This window comes from Papaver somniferum, chromosome 5, assembly GCF_003573695.1.
Source record: "Papaver somniferum cultivar HN1 chromosome 5, ASM357369v1, whole genome shotgun sequence".
Lineage (NCBI taxonomy): Eukaryota > Viridiplantae > Streptophyta > Magnoliopsida > Ranunculales > Papaveraceae > Papaver > Papaver somniferum.
Window position 1 is genome coordinate 215,298,975 of NC_039362.1, and position 19,942 is coordinate 215,318,916.

At 38.4% G+C, this 19,942-nt stretch overlaps 2 protein-coding genes and 1 pseudogene across 2 annotated transcripts; 2 read left to right on the forward strand and 1 right to left on the reverse strand.

The window, feature by feature from the left end:
* The first annotated feature begins 7,394 nt into the window (after positions 1-7,394).
* LOC113284621 (peroxisomal membrane protein 13-like) lies at positions 7,395-10,953 on the forward strand. Its single transcript, XM_026534133.1, has 5 exons — positions 7,395-7,616; positions 8,393-8,641; positions 8,726-9,090; positions 9,834-9,926; positions 10,351-10,953. The coding sequence occupies exons 1-5, from the start codon at positions 7,598-7,600 to the stop codon at positions 10,567-10,569; spliced, it is 945 nt and encodes a 314-aa protein (XP_026389918.1). The 5' UTR covers positions 7,395-7,597; the 3' UTR covers positions 10,570-10,953.
* A 364-nt stretch (positions 10,954-11,317) lies between these two features.
* On the reverse strand, positions 11,318-18,957 carry LOC113280801 (annotated as a pseudogene).
* An 81-nt stretch (positions 18,958-19,038) lies between these two features.
* On the forward strand, positions 19,039-19,942 carry LOC113278605. Its single transcript, XM_026527412.1, has 2 exons — positions 19,039-19,425; positions 19,712-19,942. Exons 1-2 carry the CDS (start codon positions 19,053-19,055, stop codon positions 19,744-19,746), a joined length of 408 nt encoding a protein of 135 aa, XP_026383197.1. The 5' UTR covers positions 19,039-19,052; the 3' UTR covers positions 19,747-19,942.

Below are 19,942 nucleotides of genomic sequence, written 5' to 3' on the forward strand. Positions count from 1 at the left end.
AACACTTTGTCTTTTGGGTTGATCCTCAACTCTTTAGACTGTATGTATATGGTGAATTGTTTGTATATAATCTGGTAGGTAATGTTTAGTGGAATCATATGTTTCTTGTATATATTGTGCTAACCCAATGTGAATTCAGTTGAGTTACTGTTGGGTTTTTCCTTGAATAATGGAGTTCAAAACTTGCTTTCGCCAATATCCGGTAATCTCTTTCCTTTTTCTACACTTAGCATCGTTCTCATGGTATGTGTTATAATCATGTTTATCTTTTGAAACATTGAGGACAATGTTTAGTTTAGGTTTGGGGGTGAAAAGTAGATACTTTGATAACATGCTATAATTGAAAACAGAACTCTTTCTTTTTGAAAAAAAAAAAATCAAAATTAAAAAATTTGAAAAAAACATAAAAATGGAGCTCATTTACCTTGAAATGTTGACTCTTGTGCATGTATGTAAACATAAGGATTCTTAGTCTAGATATTTAGGCACCCTGATTCTAGAACAATTCACATAGTGATAAGAAACTTGCACGCGCACGATCTACCAATACATGTATAGCCTCATCCTTGAGGTGTTCTATCGGAAGTCACGATTGCCAATCACTTTAGAATACTGAACGAAACTTGACTAGCTTGTTCTTTGGTTGGTTGGGATAGAAGGTGGATGTTACATTAAGAAAGACAACCATCGAATTTAAATGGGTGCATCAAAAAGGGTTACCTCTTGCAAAGTGTCATGTAATTTTTTGTTTCTTTTTGCTTATGTATCAAAAGAGTTACCATGTTGTAAATAATTTTTTTCAAAAAAAAAAAAAACGATGTATATATTCAGAAAAATATCAGAACAAAATCCAAAAAATAAATAAATCAAGTATTTATCAATTCCATCATCTCTTGTTCCAAAAATAAAAGAGAGTAATCAATGTAAATAAGAGTCATGTAAAGAGTCATCTTTTGTGTTTTTGTGTTATAAGCAAGGAAGGGTGTATGCCATTGATGTACAACGCGAGTAATTGTGAAATACCTCCAACTCATTCACAATTCTCGTAAAATCCGGACAGCTAGATAGATGTCGACCTCGGTTCTTAGCCTGAGAAACTATCTCTTGGTGATTAGTAGTCATAACATCCAATCTTTCTTTACACATGTGTAGATACACTTTACACTCTTATCACATGTCTTTATTTGTTATCAGTGCTAGGATTGTGCCTTTGATAGCTAGATTGACATCTCCATTTTGCTGTGAGCTTCTACTGTCTTGCACATGTCACATTTCATGGAATCTGAGCTTATATTTTGTCCTAGAACTTTGTAGGTACGTTCTAAGCAAACCTTCACGAGACTTCAACTCGTCCACTAGGGACACTTAGTGGTTTAAAAGGCTTATTGCATTCGCTAAATGCAATCGAGAGACCAGCGACAGTGGTATAGGTAGGATTTCCTTAGTTTTGTTTTACTTGAGGACAAGTAAAATTCAGGTTTGGGGGTATTTGATGAGTGCCAAATATTGTATATATTTGCACCTTTTTATTGGCATTTAACTCATCATTTGTGCACTAACGCTCCATTTTATCCCATATTCTGTGTTTTCGTTGTTTTCAAGAATAAATACTTTTCTCAATTAATTTTGCATTTTTAGGTACCAAATAAAGACTTGGATGAGTTGCGGAGCGAAAAGAGCAAAGACACGGGAGAAAGCCGACGGAAACTCTAGCGGAAAAGAAGTGAAGAATGTGGTATGGAAGACTAAAGGATGAAAATGGGCTTAAAAAGGAAGAATTTGTTCTTAAAGAAGAAGTGGGCTCAGAATTGTCCAAGCCCAAACCCATTTCCCAAACTCAAACCCATTTCCATATCCTAAAATCCAAGCCCAAACCCGCTTCTCTCTTTAGCCGTCAGATTGGATCCATTCCATCATCCAACGGTCGCTTCATCAGAGTACATCGAACTCTGAAGTCCCTGTCTAACATCATAGCACCTAACCCCGATCTTCGCCGTCAATTTTGATGTATCTCATCATCCAACGGTCGCTCCACATCCATTCCATCGCGCCGTTGGATCACTCCATCACCTTTTCATCCTACGCTTTTCATCACCGATCATCAAATTTTGATACACCCGCTCAACACCCTAGCACCAAATATCTTCTCCCAAAACCATCGACTTCTCCTCTTCTTCCCCGACCAACAGACCTGCAACACAATTCTTCCCCTTCTTCTCGAGCTTCACCATCACTACCTTCACCCGACACCACAGCAGACTAACCCTAAACCCTAGACTCTCTCTAGCTTAGTTTTAGCTTCTCGCAAAGACGCTACAACCAAGAAAGAGAGAACTAGGGTTTGTAGCAGAGGCGATGTAAGAGACAATTGGAGCAGGAGGAGTAGCAGAGATGGAAGACAATACATGGGTCGAGGGGGAGACAACAAAAGCAGAGACGGGTGAGCTTTAATTTTAATTTTCAATGTAAACCCTAATTTGGGAATTTTGGGGGAAACTGTTAAGAACCCTAATTTTGGGTATAAATAGAACATGTTATTGTGTGTGTGTGTGTGGGGGGGGGGGGGGATGCCCGGATTAGCCGGTGCACCAAGCAGTAGTTCATGTTTGATTTCATTATCTCCATGATGTTCTAATTTCATAGTTAGGGTTTAGATGAAACCATTAATCCATTGCTACATTTGGTTCGTGTATTCATATTGTTCTTGTTGTGCTATAATGTTTTGGATAAATATAATCTGAGCCTTCAGCATTTTGCTCTCACAGTGTATGCCATCTATCCATTGTAGTTAGAGTAACACTATGTTGATTGTGTTACAACTCATGCTTAATTGATTGTTTTTCGATCCTTTGACTAGTTGTGCCCTTAAAAGACAGTTAGTACTTTGGAGAAATACTTTAGTTGCGATTAGAATATCCATATCAGGGTTGTTTAATTATCTAAGTGATTGATCTGCGGTTAGTTTCTCTTGTGAGAGGGCAGCTAATACTAGGGTTAGGAATTATCTTAGTGACACTAAACTATCCTCTTGAAACTTCCCTGGATAGGTGGAATACCACCGGTATCCATTATAAGGGACTAGAAAATTGTTGAGATTGAATTGAATTGGTGTGGTTAAGAGGTGGATTCGACTGCCCTAGCATCATATTTATCTGCTTGTTAGATTACTTTTGTTTTCGTTTTTGTTATCTCTGTTACTACCATCATCTCCGTCGTATCGACAAAACAAAACCCCCTTTTGTGCTACTCTTGTTTCGAATCAGTTATAGTTAAAACCATAGTTTCAAATCTACACCCACCTTGTCCCTGTGGATCGACCTGTGCTTACCCTGTGTTACATTGTGACACTGTGCACTTGTAGTTAGACATAGTCGTAGGTACTCTTTCAAGTCCTACCACTGCTCGGGCAGGCTGGTTGTTGCTTGTGTTGAGTACGAGTCTTTGGACCAATATCGGGCATTGGGCTCATGGTTCAAACGAGACTTTATGCTTGCCAAGATGCAAGTCTTTCATACTCGCGTGCAAGACGAGATTTTATGCTTGCGATAAAAGCAAGACTTATGTGCTCACGTGCAAGGTGAGGCTTTAGGTGCTTGCGAAGTGATGCAAGGCTAAATATTGAAGGGTCTATGCAATCCTTTTATCGAAATCGATCATGTCGCTATCCATGAACTCGATCATGTCGTTATCCACGAACCTCGAACTCGATCATGTTGCTTCCCCAAGTGCGTATAAAAGTTTCTCGAACACATAAATTTTTGCTTCTATGCTGTGGGGAATTGAAAAAACGGTTCTAACGAGCCAAAAATCACTCAATTCGGACATCAAACGAAGAAGTTATTGACGAAAAAAGATTTGGATGAAGTGGGTGCGTTTGCTGGCGTGGCGTGATGACAGTGCAGAAGCGCTAACGTGTTACTGCTGACTGGGACGTCATGGATGACGTAGCACCCGAACGATGCTGGTTTTTGCATGGAAATTCGTGGCATGATTTTTGAGCTTTTGACGCACCTATCTCAATGATAAAACACGATTGTTTTACACGAATCCCCTTAGTCGGCGCCAATGTTTGTACCCAAAAATATTTACAGGCACCAAACACGATGATTTTTGTTTATGGTGAGGAAACACGGGGTTAAAAACATGAAACAAGCATAAAGATAAGGGACACGAATTTTACGTGGTTCGGCAGAGTTTGCCTACATCCACAGACGAATCCCCTTGGGGAGTGATGTTTTATTGATAATAGAATTACAATGGATTTTTTCTCTATTAACTCTCTTTTTTCCCCCATCAGAATTACATTTCCCTCTATTTATATAATTGCGAATCAGGGTCTCCCCCTAATTATCATGTAGGAATAAAAATTGTATTAAGTTTCCCTGCATGCCTCCTGGCCATAAACTCCCCTGCATTAATTATGCATGAAACTGCACTTCTGTATTAACTCTACATGAAACCGCCCTGCATGCCTCCTGGTATTAATCTGCCCTGCATGCCTCCTGGTATTGATTTACTGGCCTTCCGTGTATTTTATACATGGTACAAACAATAACCTTCCCCGTCTTTACATAGGCCATTAAGAGTGGCAGTCTATAAGACCATGTCCCCCCCTTTTTTAGACAGAACACTATTCCCGTACATATGAATTAATCCATTTTGTTCAAACATAAGGTTCTCATCCAAGTTTAGTCATCTGCTAATGAACTTGATGACCATGGTGATAATTACCACTTAATTCAATAGTTTAATACATAAGAAAATGCATAATTATCTGGTGAAAGGAAAAAATCAAGCATTTATTTTTACATAAACATAGCTAATAGCTGTATGATGGGTTTGTTATCTCAAAACCCTATAATCATAGTGTTTCGAATGAACAAAGATTGATTAGGAAAATAATTAAAGATCTGTTGAGCACAATCAAGATCAACATTTTTTTTTGATCGACTTAATCAAGATCAACAAACTTTTGTTGATTTACTAAGATGCAGAGATCAACGAGAGAGAAATATGTATTACAGAGCACACTGGAACAAAGAAAAAAATATGCCCGGTATTAATGGAGTTCGTCATTTTCAATGTATTTTTATTTTCCCTAAAATAATTGACAACAGAACAGACGGTCGAAGAGGATTCGACAAATAAAGAAGGGAGGAATATGCACCCGTGGATATCAAACCAAATGAATAATGGATTAGGCATGGGTGTTATTGTGTTAATTTAAAATCCGGCTTACCGGTGGATTTGACGCGGTTGATCCTAATCCGTATCCACCCGTCCATTGCTCACACCTATTTTGGACAGGGATTCTATATGGTTGACGAGTTAATGTAGGTATGTTCATGGTCGCTTGTAAACAGTGTAACGTTGACAATCTATTACCAATTTTTTCTTCTCTTTTTAATCTCTAAAATTTTTGTTACTATCAAGTTTAGAAAAGTCATTAATATAATCACCTAAACTTTAAGGAAAATGGGATATTTGTCAAAATATTTTTAAAATATAGTTCAAATGGATGAGTAAAAATTAGTACGGGTGAAATGGACACTAAAAAAACAGCAAGGATGAAATTAGATTCATCCTGACTTAAATTTAAAAAATAGTAAGGATGAAACTGGATGCATCCTGATGTAAATTAAAAATAAGAAAAAGTGTTTGAAAATGGGTAGGATGAAACTGTTTACATCCTGACTATTTTTACATTTTTGTCCATTTAAACAGTATTAGAATCTAAATGTCTTTTCACCTAAGAATTGTTGATTTGGTCTTTTTAATCAATTTTGTGTAAACTTTACCACTATGGCTCGACTCTAAGCAAGTGCCTATGCTGAGAGCAACTGCAGTGGTGCGAGTATAACCAAAGACCAAAGAGGAAAAAGAAGACCAAATTTTGGGTTTAATCTAGTGTGTGACCCTACGGTGGAAAAACTAAATTTGGTCAGACGGACATTATACCAACGCCTGGTGTGGGGCGTAGAATATACCAACGCCTGGTGTGGGGCGGGTAGTATACGTTCGCCCGGTGTAGAAAAAAAAAATTAAAAAAAAAAAAGAAAAAAAGTGGGGCGGAGGTATTATGCCCGCCCCATGCATTTGAAGTTTGTAAAGAGTGGGGCGGAGGTATTAAGCCCGCCCCACACAAAAGATTAAAAAAAAAAAAGACGGGTGTGCATTATACGTTCGCCTGGTGTGGGGCGTGGACTATACATCCGCCTAGGGTGGGACGTGGACTATACGTCCGCCTGGTTATGGGACGTGGACTATATAAACGCCCGACTATATTTGGGTTTGGTCTTGGTCGCAGACCAAATTTGATCTGGATTTTAATCTTTGATCAAATTTTAATCGATGGTCCGTCCCACTACGTCTATCAACTGGACACTATATTTGGGTTTAGTCGTCCATTGTGGACGCTCTGAAAAAATATATATGTGGTTGATAGCCGTGTTGAAGGAAAGCGTGTGGACTGATGATTAGAGCGTGTCTGCCAAATAATTTATAGTTGAAAATCAAAATAAAAATGTGAAGGGCGTGAGTTCTGGGTGTCGCACAAGTGAAACTGCCTAGAACACAGCTTTTGGCTGTATCGTCATCAAATAATTCGAGCCGACCAGCTACGGATAATTCAGCCCAACCAGCTTGCTAAGCCAAGAATTGAGTTCGACCTTGGTGCACATCATATCATTATTAGGAATTATGGTTTTAAACTCATACAAATTACTACACCAATATCTAAATCGTGGCGACAATCCCAAATAAGAATCAAATCTGGTACGAGTTAATCAAATCTCTTGTTCCAGAAGTATAAGTCAAAAGCAAAGATATTTTGTTTCATAAAAAGTCAATCTTTGCTTCCAGAAACGGAAAATCGGTTATTTCTCCAAATATTTTTAAAACATGGTTCAAATGGACGACTAAAAATTAGTATGAGTGAAATGGACACCAAAAAAGTAGCAAGAATGAAACGGATGCATTCTGATGTAAATTAAAAATAAGAAAAAGTATTCGAAAATGGGTAGGATGAAACCGCTTACATCCATCCTGGCTATTTTTAGATTCTCGTCCATTTAAACAGTATCAAATTTTACATATCTTTTTCACCTAGAAATTGTTAGTTTTGATCTTTTTAACCAACTTTGTGTTCCAGAAATCATTCTAAAATTTTACATCCGGATATGTATCTAAACGCGGTATAAAATAAAAAGTCTCCACTTCTGACTTCGGATTAGTTGTCAAACAAACAAGTTATCAGCAGTAGTGGTGTAGTTTTCTGGATTAGCATATGTCATTACGTTACATGGATTAACATTAATCCTCTTTGCATTAAAATACTCAAAGTTCGTTATTATCGCTCATAAGTAAACCAAGAGATAAGACAGGGCTGAAAAATCCTCCGTCGATAAAATATATATAAAATAAAAAGAAATATAGTCGTCATTCATTACAAGGTCCAGAAAATTAAAAAGAAAAATCCGTCTTTATTATTTTTCCTCTGACTGTCCGTTTTCTCTTCGCTTCTCATCTGTATCTCTGAATTCGTAGTTTTCAAGACAGAAACTCCACCGTTGTATGTCGCTTCTCTGCGACTACTACAATGGACAATAAACCACAAGGTAACTCATGATTTTGCTTTTAATTATGTATTGATTCATCTTCAAAAGTTTAATTATGGTTTTTGTTTCATGGGGTTTTGGTAATTCAATGGTAGATAAATCTTTGGGTTTGCTTAGCTTCTTCTTTGATGTGATCGGAAGGGTTTAATCTTGTGGTTGTTTGTTAGTTAGGTTGAAATTTATTTTATTTTGTTTGCGTGGAATTTATAATTAGGGATTCAGATCCAATAGAGGTGATTTGTGGAAAATTGAGCTCCTTTTGATGTGTTTCTTCAAGGATTTTGATTTTGGAGTTTTTTTTTTTTTTTTTTTTTTTTTGGAAGAACATCATTTTTTGAGCTTAAAATTGTTTATCATAATAGGGTTTGATTAGTGATTTTGAGGAGCTTCGGTTTTTAGGTAGTTCTTGATTGTTGGAATTGTTAGGGTTTAATTTCCGGTTTTGGTGTTTGTTCTGGATGTTTTGATTAAGAGAGACTTGGAAGTTTTTTGTCTGTGAAGCTTATTCTAAACCATTTGATGATTACAATTAGTTCAGACAGATTGTTAAATTGAGTGAGACAGATTGATATCGTATACAGAGAGTCCACACACGTGAATTCAGTGAAACATTTCTTTTCCATATGATTTGCCTACTAAAGATGCAGAATTATAGAAGACTCGCTGGTCTAGGGTATTTCATATCATATCTTGTGTGCTCTATTTTTGATACAAGTTTATCCTATATATATCTTCGACAGCTAGTGTGGATTCTGATTTTTTTTTTCCCACTGCAGGTAGTAGTCCTCCACCAAAACCTTGGGAAAGAGCTGGATCGACATCTTCTGGCCCCCCACCTTTTAAACCCCCAACACCTGGTAGCACAAGTGATGTTGTTGAGGCTTCAGGTACTTCAAGACCTGGAGAAATTGTAACAGCAGCTGATAAAAGTGCCGCCGTAAGCAGAACACCTCTAGCAAGGCCAGTGCCCTCAAGGCCTTGGGAGCCAAACACTGGAATGAACACCTATGGAACTGGAGTTGGAGGTAAATATTTTTACTATTAATTTCCTTGGCGATTAATCTTATCATACGCATCTCATGAACACTATGATTTGGTTGTTAATGCAGGGTATAATTCGGGTCAAACTTACGGCTCTGGATATGGCACATCCGGCATGTATGGTGGTGGATTAGGAACAACATATGGTGGATTAGGAGGTGGGTTAGGATCAACTTATGGTGGTGGAATGTATGGTGGTAGTAGTATGTATAATAGAGGTGGGTATGGCGGTGGCCTGTACGGATCAGGTGGTGGAATGTATGGAGGTGGTGGAATGTACGGTGGTGGTTTAGGGGGTCAAATGGGTGGTTATGGGATGGGGGGGATGGGCATGGGCGGCATGGGTGGTCCGTATGGGGATCAAGATCCAAATAATCCGTATGGCGGTGCTCCTCCTCAACCCCCTAGCTTCTGGATTTCTTTCCTACGAGTGGTAAGACACATATCCTATTTCTTCTTGTCAAATCTATAATTTTAGTTTGCTTACCTGAGAAACGAAAAAATACAACTCTAATTTGTTTTTTGCATCTCCTCCCTTGAGATTCTATTTACGGTAGATAGTTGTTCAGTCTCTTTGTTCTAATAGTTGAGGTACGTGCTATTCTTGGTTTGCACAGTTTTTTGTCTTTCCTTGTTTATTCGCTGGTGTACAATGTTTTAGGTTATGCATGTCCACTTCAGATATATGACTCTAGGCCCTTCAAGGGATGGTTAAGGTGGCCTTCATGGTGGAATTAGGCCGCTTGTGTTCTAACACTCCTATCTGGTTTCCACCTCCCCTTACCTGGCCACTACATGTCCAGTTATCTGTTCATTTATGTTTTATTTTATTTTTTTCTTTTTCTCGTTTAGCTGTATTTAAAAGCTCACAAATTTCCAGTTATTGATTAGATAGAACATAAAAAACTGTTATTTGAGATCATTGCCTCTCTTGGGTTGATTGTAGGTGCCATTAGTATAGACGGTCAATTAACGAACTCTTTTCTTTTTCCTGGTTCTAAACAAAAAAAAAAAAAAACCATTGCATTGAAGTAACATTATGTCCCCTCGGATACGTTGAAATAATTATCTACACTGCTTATTCTGGAGCAGGAAATTTTCTGCATTATCTTTACGAGTTCCTTTTTTTCTCTTGCTTTATGATCTCTAATTATCGTACTTTGTTTGCTGTGGCAGATGCAAGGTGTGGTGACATTTTTTGGGCGGATTTCCATCCTCATAGATCAAAACACCCAGGCATTCCATTTGTTCATGTCTGCTCTTCTTCAGGTATATGCCTCATCTTTTGTTTTCATATCTCATCTCTCTAGATTATTGAATTAGTGTAGTGGATGACTTAGACACAACTTGAACCAACCACACAAATATCAACTTACTCAAGTTACTCCCAGATCATGATGTAGAGTTCACAGAACAGGGGCCTGGTATCTTAATTGGATTGAAATGTTGGTTTTTAAAAGAAGACTTCTATACCAGGCCTTTTGGTTGCAAAAATTGCACCATCTCCAAAACAGTTGACCTAGACATACACTGATACACAGTATTATTCTACCAGAATAACTAAGTTTCGCCAAAACTTAACTAATGCATAACAAACTTAACTAAAGGTGTCAAGTAGTTGTACTTTTTTTACATGATGCAATCATTTATCTATCTACTGATGTTGACATAACTGCTTCCTATCTGACTGCAGCTATTTGATCGATCTGGTGTATTATATGGCGAGCTTGCAAGGTTTGTATTAAGAGTTCTCGGGATTAGAACGAAGCCCCGCAAAGTTCATCCTCCAGGTCCAGATGGACTTCCTGTCCCTGGCCCATACAATCAAGGAAACGGTGGTGGCCAACATTACATTGAAGGACCAAAGGCTGTTCCAAATGGTGGGAACTGGGACAATGTGTGGGGAAACTGATTCAAACAGAGAAATGTGATTGATACTGCTCTCGGCCTCAAATATTCAGCTACAGAATTGAATGCAAGATGAAAAGGTGTTAGAAGATGGGTACAACTTGTACTGCTCCGTGTTTGCATCAAAAGATTGGATCGACATGGAGATAATTACAAGTGAAAGAAACAAAATCTCAAGTCCTTTTCTTTTTCCCTCCGCTTTTCTTGGTCTCTCGATTTCTCTCTTTTGTTGAGCTTCGAAAATGTGATGTAACATAGAAGATACCAACTCTTATGGATTGGGGGCTTGTGTGTGTGTTGGTATTCAATGATCAAAATGGAAGTAATAAAAAATCAGTAGCATGGGAAAGGTGATGTCTTCTTAGCTTATTATACATTATTATTCGAGTTAGATATGCCTAAGATTTAATATTGTCAGCTTTGATAAACTGGGGCGCACCCAAGCATGATGAACATCAACCAACAAGAAGTAAACAGAAATTGTCCTGTTGCATCATTATTGGTAGTTGCCGGTAGCAATAACTGAACTCTCTTTTATATGAAGCGTTGCCTATTTTCCATTGCCGCAAATTTCTCCTCTCGCGTCTGGGCACAGTAATCTTATTGTACTGCGGCAGGAATCACCATAAACAGTAGTTGCTTTCTGCTGGCTGTTCTCGTTCAACTAATGACTGGTTCTTTTGCTTGGCAACTTGTGACTCAACTGAATAGCACCTTTACAGTTCATTTTCCTTTGCTAAGAAGAAACTTAATTATTTCGGCTTTTGAGCAAAATAATATCTCCGCATGATATTCAACTTTTCCAGCACCTTCCCAAACGTTGGCCGGCATTTTGGGTCGCTAAGGTGTCAAATGCAAAAATCATGAGAACAAGTAGAAAATAGAAAATTAAACAGTACCATGCGGACACAAAATAACCAATTATTTAGAATTTATATAGAAACAATGTTACAGAATATATACATTTGTGCAAGCAAGTCTTGATGAGAGATGACCATTGTGGGTCGATATCTTTTGGGATCTCAATTCATTGGTCCATAAACCCTACAGCAGCAATCACCTGCATGCACTTCCAAAATTGAAGATAGTTTTGCATTTTCATGCGTAAACCGAAAAGTTTTCTTAATATGTGAGGAAAAACCACCTCCGGAAATACAAAGCGGTCCGAGGGAGTAATTATTGCATGAGCACGGAATCATCTGTTGCCAAATAACATACCTGCATTTGGATCAGACCGTCCCAAGGAATTTTTCCGGTGGCAAGCTCCCACAGTATAACTCCAAAGCTATACACATCAGATCTATAATTTTTGCATGTGTTAGTTATATAGATAATATATATGAACGTGAAATTGAATGGCCTAATCATATGACTAAAAGAATTTGAGCATATTTCTCATCCGCCGGCTCATTACGTGTAACTTCTGAAGCCATCCATTGTGGCTGTAGAAAACATCAAAGTCTAAAAGGTTAAATTTGATGGTCTATTAAAGAAACTACCAAGAATTAATCATCTTACCGTTCCTTTCCCACTCTTTGTTGTTAAGAAGGTTGCATGTTTGAACCGTGAGAGACCAAAATCCCCAACCTAATTAAAATTTAGACGATGAACGTTTATTTCCCTGCATTACATACAATGTATTGAGCATTCTTCAAGAAAAGAAGAACAGTAAAAGACGCGTACCTTTAGTTTCCAGTTATTATCAACCAACAGATTTGATGACTTCAAATCACGATGAACAATCGGTGGGTTGTAACAATGAAATAATTCAAACCTCGTGCCTATATTTAGAATGATTGAAAGCAAAAAAGAAAATTAGACAACAAAAAACTAAAAGTTTAAGTGACTAACAATTGAGTTGGTCAGACACTTGTTAACTGTAACAACAAGCCTGTAGTTCGAAGATGATTACTAACAATGTCCAAAGCCATGAGAACACGTCGTTTCCAATCTAATGCAGGAGGATTACGTCGAAGCAACTGAAACAAATTCCCACTGCAACAGAAAAATTTCATGCACATTAATATATGAAAGGTGTCAGAACTTATTATTAAAAACAAGAAGCACAAAGATTTTAAGTAGACAAAGTAAAAGTGGAGCATGCACCATGGGAGGAACTCAGTGACAATGCACAAATGTTTTGGTGAAGTTACTGCACCCATAAACAGTAGAATATTTGGATGCCGAAGCCTCTTCATAAGTGACACCTTTATGAAGATACATAATTTTAATGTCAATTTTCTTGAATTTTGAAAGCAATAAAACTAATTAATTAGGTCGAATTCAAAATACTACCTCGTGTCTGAAGGTTCGTAGCAAAGCTTCCGAGTACTCAAATTCAGAAAATACCTTTACAGCAACATCCTGTGTTATAAAGTAGCAATTGTTTCTAACCAATTCACCTTGGAAGATATGGTATAATATCCTTAAGAATGCATGCCAGAGGTAAGCAGGCAAGAAATGTGAAATGCTAACATGAAAAGAGAACATACTGAGCCGCACCAAAGACCATGATAGACAGTCGCACATGAGCCTGAGAGCCGTCAGTCAGAAATCAAAGATGGGAAGAACAATTTTACAAGTGAAAAAATTATCAAACTATAAAACAAACAGAAACAAACGCTTAACTAGCACCTCTTCCAATTTGTTCACAAAGTATCAAGTCACCCCACGAGATGCCATAGCTCAAGAAGTCTGCCTCCACACTGCTACAACGAGGAGTATTGCAACTGCTACTACTAAGACTACCACTAGTGACAGTATTACTTGTACGGTTTCTGTTACTAGAAGATGATGAAGAAGTACTGGATTTACTTGAACTAAATAGGTAACTTTCTACAGCAACCTTATTTGTTAAGGCTTGACTCTTCTGTTGATGGAAGTCATCCTTTAGTTCACGATTTAGGCTGTGATAGGTACCATGGGTGGTAGTCCTTCTCATCGACCTGTCTCGTGCCCCGCCTTCCCATGGCAAGTATACGCCCACCACCTTAGAAGTTATCATTTTGCAGACTCCTACTTTACTATCCCCGTCTCCAAAATCTCCAAAAAGTCTTTCCTGGTACATTTTCTGTTAAGGATCGAGCAAGAGAGAGGAGAGCATAAACGCGGAAGCATAAAAGACTACATTGATAATAATTCGGTGTGTCAACTTTCATGGCTCAACAGCCTATTTATATTGTTCACAAACTTGACGACCACTCAAGGTACTTTCCTAACTAAGATCAAACTCTAAACATAGACACTTTCCTAATATAACTCTCACAACTTAATGTGCATATCTCCTAAATATAGACTCTCATATATTATTTCCTAATACCCTCCCTCAAGATGGAGCATGTAGATCACGAATGCCCATCTTGGACAAAAAAAATTTAACTTCAGTTTTCTTCTTCTTATTTTTCAACACTTTTGTGAAAAAAAAAAAAAAAAAAATCTTCAGATCGTAGTTTAAGGACATTTCGGTCCCCTTCGTAGTTTAAGGACATTTCGGTCCCATCTTCTTAGTTTTAGGACATCTCGGTCCCCTTCGTAGTTTTAGGACATCTCGGTCCCATCTTCATAGTTTTAGGACATCTCGGTCCCCTTCGGAAGTTTTAGGACATTACGGTCCCATCTTCTTAGTTTTAGGACATCTCGGTCCCCTTCGTAGTTTAAGGACATTACGGTCCCATCTTCGTAGTTTAAGGACATTTCGGTCCTCTTCGTAGTTTAAGGACATTGCGGTCACATCTTCGTAGTTTTAGAACATTTCGGTTCCCTTCGTAGAATACTTCTTGTACTCTTGGTTTCTTCGATAGAATACTTTTTGTACTCTCTCGACAACTCATAGGGTTTCAACCTATTATTGTTGTTCTTTTTCTCATCACCTCTTGGTGATTGTTTTCTTCTCTCTTTTTTTTTTTCTTTCTTCACAACATGAATGTTGTTTCTTCTTCTCTTGTTCCAGTCACGCTATTTTTGCGAAACCTTCACACTTCTTTGTTCTTCAAGATTCTCTCACAATCTTGTCGTCTTTACAAAGTCTGCCACACTTTGTAGGATCTCCAAGTTTCTGCCACAAACTCTTCAACCACACTTCACTTCTTCCAACATGTTTAACAGCTTTCTGCAATACCTCTGACAGAACTGTCACACTTGCTTCCGTTACGCTTCTGTAACGATTCTTCTTTGTTACACTCAAACTGTTACAAATTTTCAATAACACTTTCTTTCCTTTTTTTTTTTTTTTTTTTAAACGGACCTTGTGACCATCTAGGGCAGTAATGGTACATCCCTGGTCTTGACCACAGACTCCTTCTCTGTTTTAAACTCTAGCAGCTACGAACTTAGTTCGTGTTTCTTCCATTGTTGGTCTTCTCTTTCTTCCATCAAACCTCAACCCTTGATCATTGCAGCAACATCTCTGAGCTGTTTAACTTGATTTTAATCACGACCCAAGTCTTCTAGCACCTCCATCATCCCGTCTTCACCAGCAAGAACTAATGGCAAAACCTCATTGCAGACTCGAGCTTCTCTCACTTCACAAACAGCAGCGACCACTTCTCACTACGTCATCCCTTCATCGCCATCTCTGTTTCTTAACCCGAGCTCCATCACAGCAAACATCGAGCTCTTCCTTCTTCACTCCGTGAAGAACATCTGATTCGGCTTCATCTTCTCTGCCAGTATCACACAGCAGTGATCGATCACCATTATTCATCTTTGAACAACCACTTCCTTGGCTGCTTTCTCTGTTTGAAAACTCACCTAAATTCATCATAAAATCGAGTTTCGAATTCTTCTTTACTCTTTCGAGGACACCACAGATAGCAGCAAACACTCTCCGGAAGTCTGCATCATAAACAACCATCTCTCAATCTCCTCTGTCAAACTCCATTACAGGCTAGAGCTCCATTCAAACTCGAAATTTGAACCTTCTCTGTTCACAACTCTATTCATCGTTAGCAGCATTACCATCATCATTCACTGCCATCTCGTATTACAGAATCATTGCATTAATAATCATCATTCTTGTCGACTGCAATATTCTCTCTAAGTTTCTCACTCCGTCGCATCACTTCAATTATCAACTTCATCGAGAATAACGACAACATCACTGACCAACAATTATTCATCGTCACTGCAGCCTCATTCATCATCAAACCCGAGCACTAAAGCAGAAGCACTTAGCTCCAACTCCGTCAATGCAGTCAATACTCGGCTACATAAATCACCATCTCCATCTTTGTTTCACCTACGCGTCACCGTCGATCAATGACTGTGGCAGTAGCCATCAATCTATCACCGAGAACATCCTTTGCAGTACTACTGCCATTTTCGAGATTCAGTTCAGCTCATAGTTTTCATATTCCATTTCACGAGAATCATCAGCTCTGCCACCTCCCTGTATAGCTCGTTACTCCGTTAATATCTGTATGTTCCGAGCTCTTCGAAATCGACAACAAACAACCATCGATCACCGCATTCCTTGTTTCATGTTCACAAAAACAGATCTAAATCTTTATTCCTTGTCTTAAAACACCGATGAGACCCACTGAACCATGGCAAACTAGCGACCAGTACCAAGTCCACCACAACACATCATCATCTTCTGATCCAGTCACCATCAACTCGTTAGAGTTCTTCACACTTTCTCGAGCCCATAACAATTCTACATCTTCTTCTTAGCAACCACCATATCTTTGCAGGATTTGCTTGATCAAACGTCACCAAATTAGGGCAACAGATTCCATAATCTCCTCATCTTTACTGGCGAGAGTCAATAACAGCATACCCGATCCCCTACTCCTTGTCAAGCAGTTTCAATAACCATGGTCTCTTATAACTTCCTCATCTGAACATCACGAGATCTTGGCTTCGAACTCAAGTCATAACCCTAGCCAACAAACCACTCTTTATTTTCTTTGTTTCTTCTTGTTTATAAAACTATTGAATCACACGAGCACAGCTTGCCAGGTAACAAGTTTTGGATATAAGATTAGGGCACCTTACGTCTTCTTCACAAATAAGATCAGAACTATTTTTTTTTCTTTTTCCGACTTCTTCTCGTTATCGCAACTTTTCAAACTTTCTAAAAAAACATCTCACTTCTCTTCCTCTCCTCTCTCCCTCTCACCTTGCTCTGATACCATGTTAAGGATCGAGCAAGAGAGAGGAGAGCATAAACGCGGAAGCATAAAAGACTACATTGATAATAATTCGGTGTGTCAACTTTCATGGCTCAGCAGACTATTTATATTGTTCACAAACTTGACGACCACTCAAGGTACTTTCCTAACTAAGATCAAACTCTAAACATAGACACTTTCCTAATATAACTCTCACAACTTAATGTGCATATCTCCTAAATATAGACTCTCATATATTATTTCCTAATATTTTCTCTTGGGCATAGTCTCTCGGGTCAGAGATAACAGTTTCTAAGAAACCTTGCCGATCAACATCTGCTCTATTTCTACCCTGGATTTCGCTTTTCATGGTTTTTTCCTGAGTTCTCGTTATCCACCGTAAAAAACTTTTGGTCATTCTTGATGTCTGTTTCGCAGTTTTGTTAATCAATAGACTGAGAGTAGAATAAAAGTGATCTTAAATAAATTCATTAATAATATTCGAGAGATCAAACATACCATAATAAACAGCTTGGAAGCGATTGTAGCTTGAAAAGGTTTCTGCCGGAAATTAAGACCAGTAGTTGCCAGTGCAGTACTACTTTTAGACAGCTGACTTGAGCTAGATGCAGCTTCCTCAGAAGGTTTTCTACTAGAAGTAAACGTATTTTGATTTTCATGGAAGATCTGTGAGTCGCAAGTTACACAAACAATACCAACCGAAGTACCACAATCATCGTAAAATGGGGTATTACATGCCATAACTCGAAATCTTCTTCCTTGTTTATTAATGACAGGGAACAGCCCTGTCCAGCTTTCTCCCATGGCACTTCTATGAATTATATCTTTTCCTTCTTCATAGGCATGCTTTTCAATAAGGAGGCCAAAGACACTATGACCAACCGCTTCTGATGCAGAATAACCATACAGGTCTTCAGCAGCCCGATTCCTGTAATAAAAGAAGACCCGAGGATATCCCTCAAAGCTACGAATATTATTCTCAAACCGATCCATCAAATCACTCAAAAAGAAAAAAAGAAGAAAAATAAACTCACCAGTAAATTATCACACCTTTGTCATCAAAAATATGAATTGCCTGACCCATTGACTGCAAGATATTGTATAATTGGTTATTGGTGAAATTCAAATTACTGCTTCTGTGGTTTAGACGTTCATGGATACTTCTCTCTTTATGTTCGGCTGAAGCTGAACCGTTTTCCCATGTTGGCACGGTTTCGTCACGACCCACACCAATCTCTCTACATGAACTGGTTTGTCCTGGTCGTTGAACTGAATCAACACTATTGAGACACGTGACTGAGACTGATTAGGAAAGTCTCAGTTAAGTACGTCTCCTAGAGACTGTTTAGGAAAGTCTTATATTTGAGACTTCTAAACAAGGTAACAAATCCGAGAATCCGAGACTGTTTAGGAATGTACTTTGATTAGGACTCTTTATATTAGTCAAGAGTTAGAGTCGTGTTAGGAAGTTATTTCTTCCCTAAGTATGAACCACATATATATATGTATGAACGGATTGTAAAAGGAGAACAAGTTAATAAAAAGATATAATATCAAATTCTTAACATGGCATCGAGAGCCAGTTTTGAAACCTAAAAAAAAAAAAAAAAACTAAGATGGTTAATGAGATTGAATCGTCAAAAGGGAAGGTGATGGAATATGATACGCAGAAGAAGAATCCTATATCATCTAGGATCGAGTGATGGACCAGGAACTATCATACTCCAATAGTTATGAGAGGGAATAATTATGATGAATGGGCTAGAGCCATAAGAAGATCGCTGATAGCCAAGAGAAAATATGGTTTCATTGATGGAACCATCAAGCGACCTGAAGATCCGATCAGTTAGAAGATTGGATAGCAGTGCAATCAACGTTGGTGTCATGGATTGGTAACACGTTGGAATTGTCGGTAAGATCAACCCTGGGAGATTATGAGGATGCAAGTCTATTATGGGCACACCTGAAGAGAAGATTTTGTGTTGTTAGTGGAACAAGAATATGTCAACTAAAAGCATCTTTAAGTGAATGCAAACAGAAGAAAACAGAGGGAGTTGCTATATATTTTGGCAGATTGAACAAAATATGGGATGAGATGGTGACTTATATGAAGATACCGCAATGCAAGTGTGGACAGTGTACATGTAATATCGCATCTCAGGTAAGTATGTTAAGAGAAGAAGATTTCTTGCACTATTTTCTGATTGGGTTAGATTCTGTATACAGTTCTTTGCGTGAACAATTGCTTGCAAGGGAACCATTGCCGTCTGTAGATGTTGCATATCAAGCCATTGTGAACTCAGAATGCCTAAAGATTGGAGATGGAGTAGTACCTACAGAGATGCAAGAGAATATTATGGCCTTCAAAGTGCAAGCTGATCAACGCCTACTTAATAGTGCTTATGATCCCACCAAGTACTGCAAAACTTGCAGCAGACAAGGACACTCAGATGATGGGTGTTTTAAAATCATTGGATATCCAGAATGGTGGGGAGACAGACCAAAGAATGGCAGAGGAGGAAGAACTGGAGGAAGAGGACGTGCTGGTAGAGGAGGTAGAGGACAAGGAGGGAATCCTGTCCGTGCTCATAACCTGCAAGTTTCGGCAGCAAAAGATAGTGCTGGTACGTCATCAGCTGATGAAGCATGTCTAGTAGGAGTAACAGCTGCACAAGTACAACAGGTGATGGAGTTTTTAAACTCAAGAAAGTCGGGTTCTCATCTACAAGGTAAAACGAATGAAACGTCTTGGATTGTTGACACAGGAGCAACAAACCATGTTACGTATGAACTTCTTAACATGATAAATGTAAGAGATATTAGGGCATGTTCAGTTGGATTGCCTGATGGAAAGTATGCATCCTCTGAGAAAAGGAACAGTGATTCTTCCTGGTGGATTGAAACTTAAAAACGTGCTTTATGTGCCAAGATAACCTGAACCTAATTTCAGTCACACAACTTATTGATGAGATGAGTTGTATTCTTCAGTGTACTAACAAATTATGTCTTATACAGGACCGGTCTACGAGGAGGATGATTGGAGTGGCTGAGAGACAAGGTGGACTATATATTTTCCGTGGTGTGCCGCATGTTGAAGTTATGGCTGTGCGTGAAGATACATATGAGTTGTGGCATCAACGTATGGGACACCCTTCAGAGAAAGTTTTGCAGAAGGTGCAAGGTGTGAGTAGATTAATCAAAAAGAATAATGATGCTTGTGATATTTGTCCTCGGGCAAAGCATCGT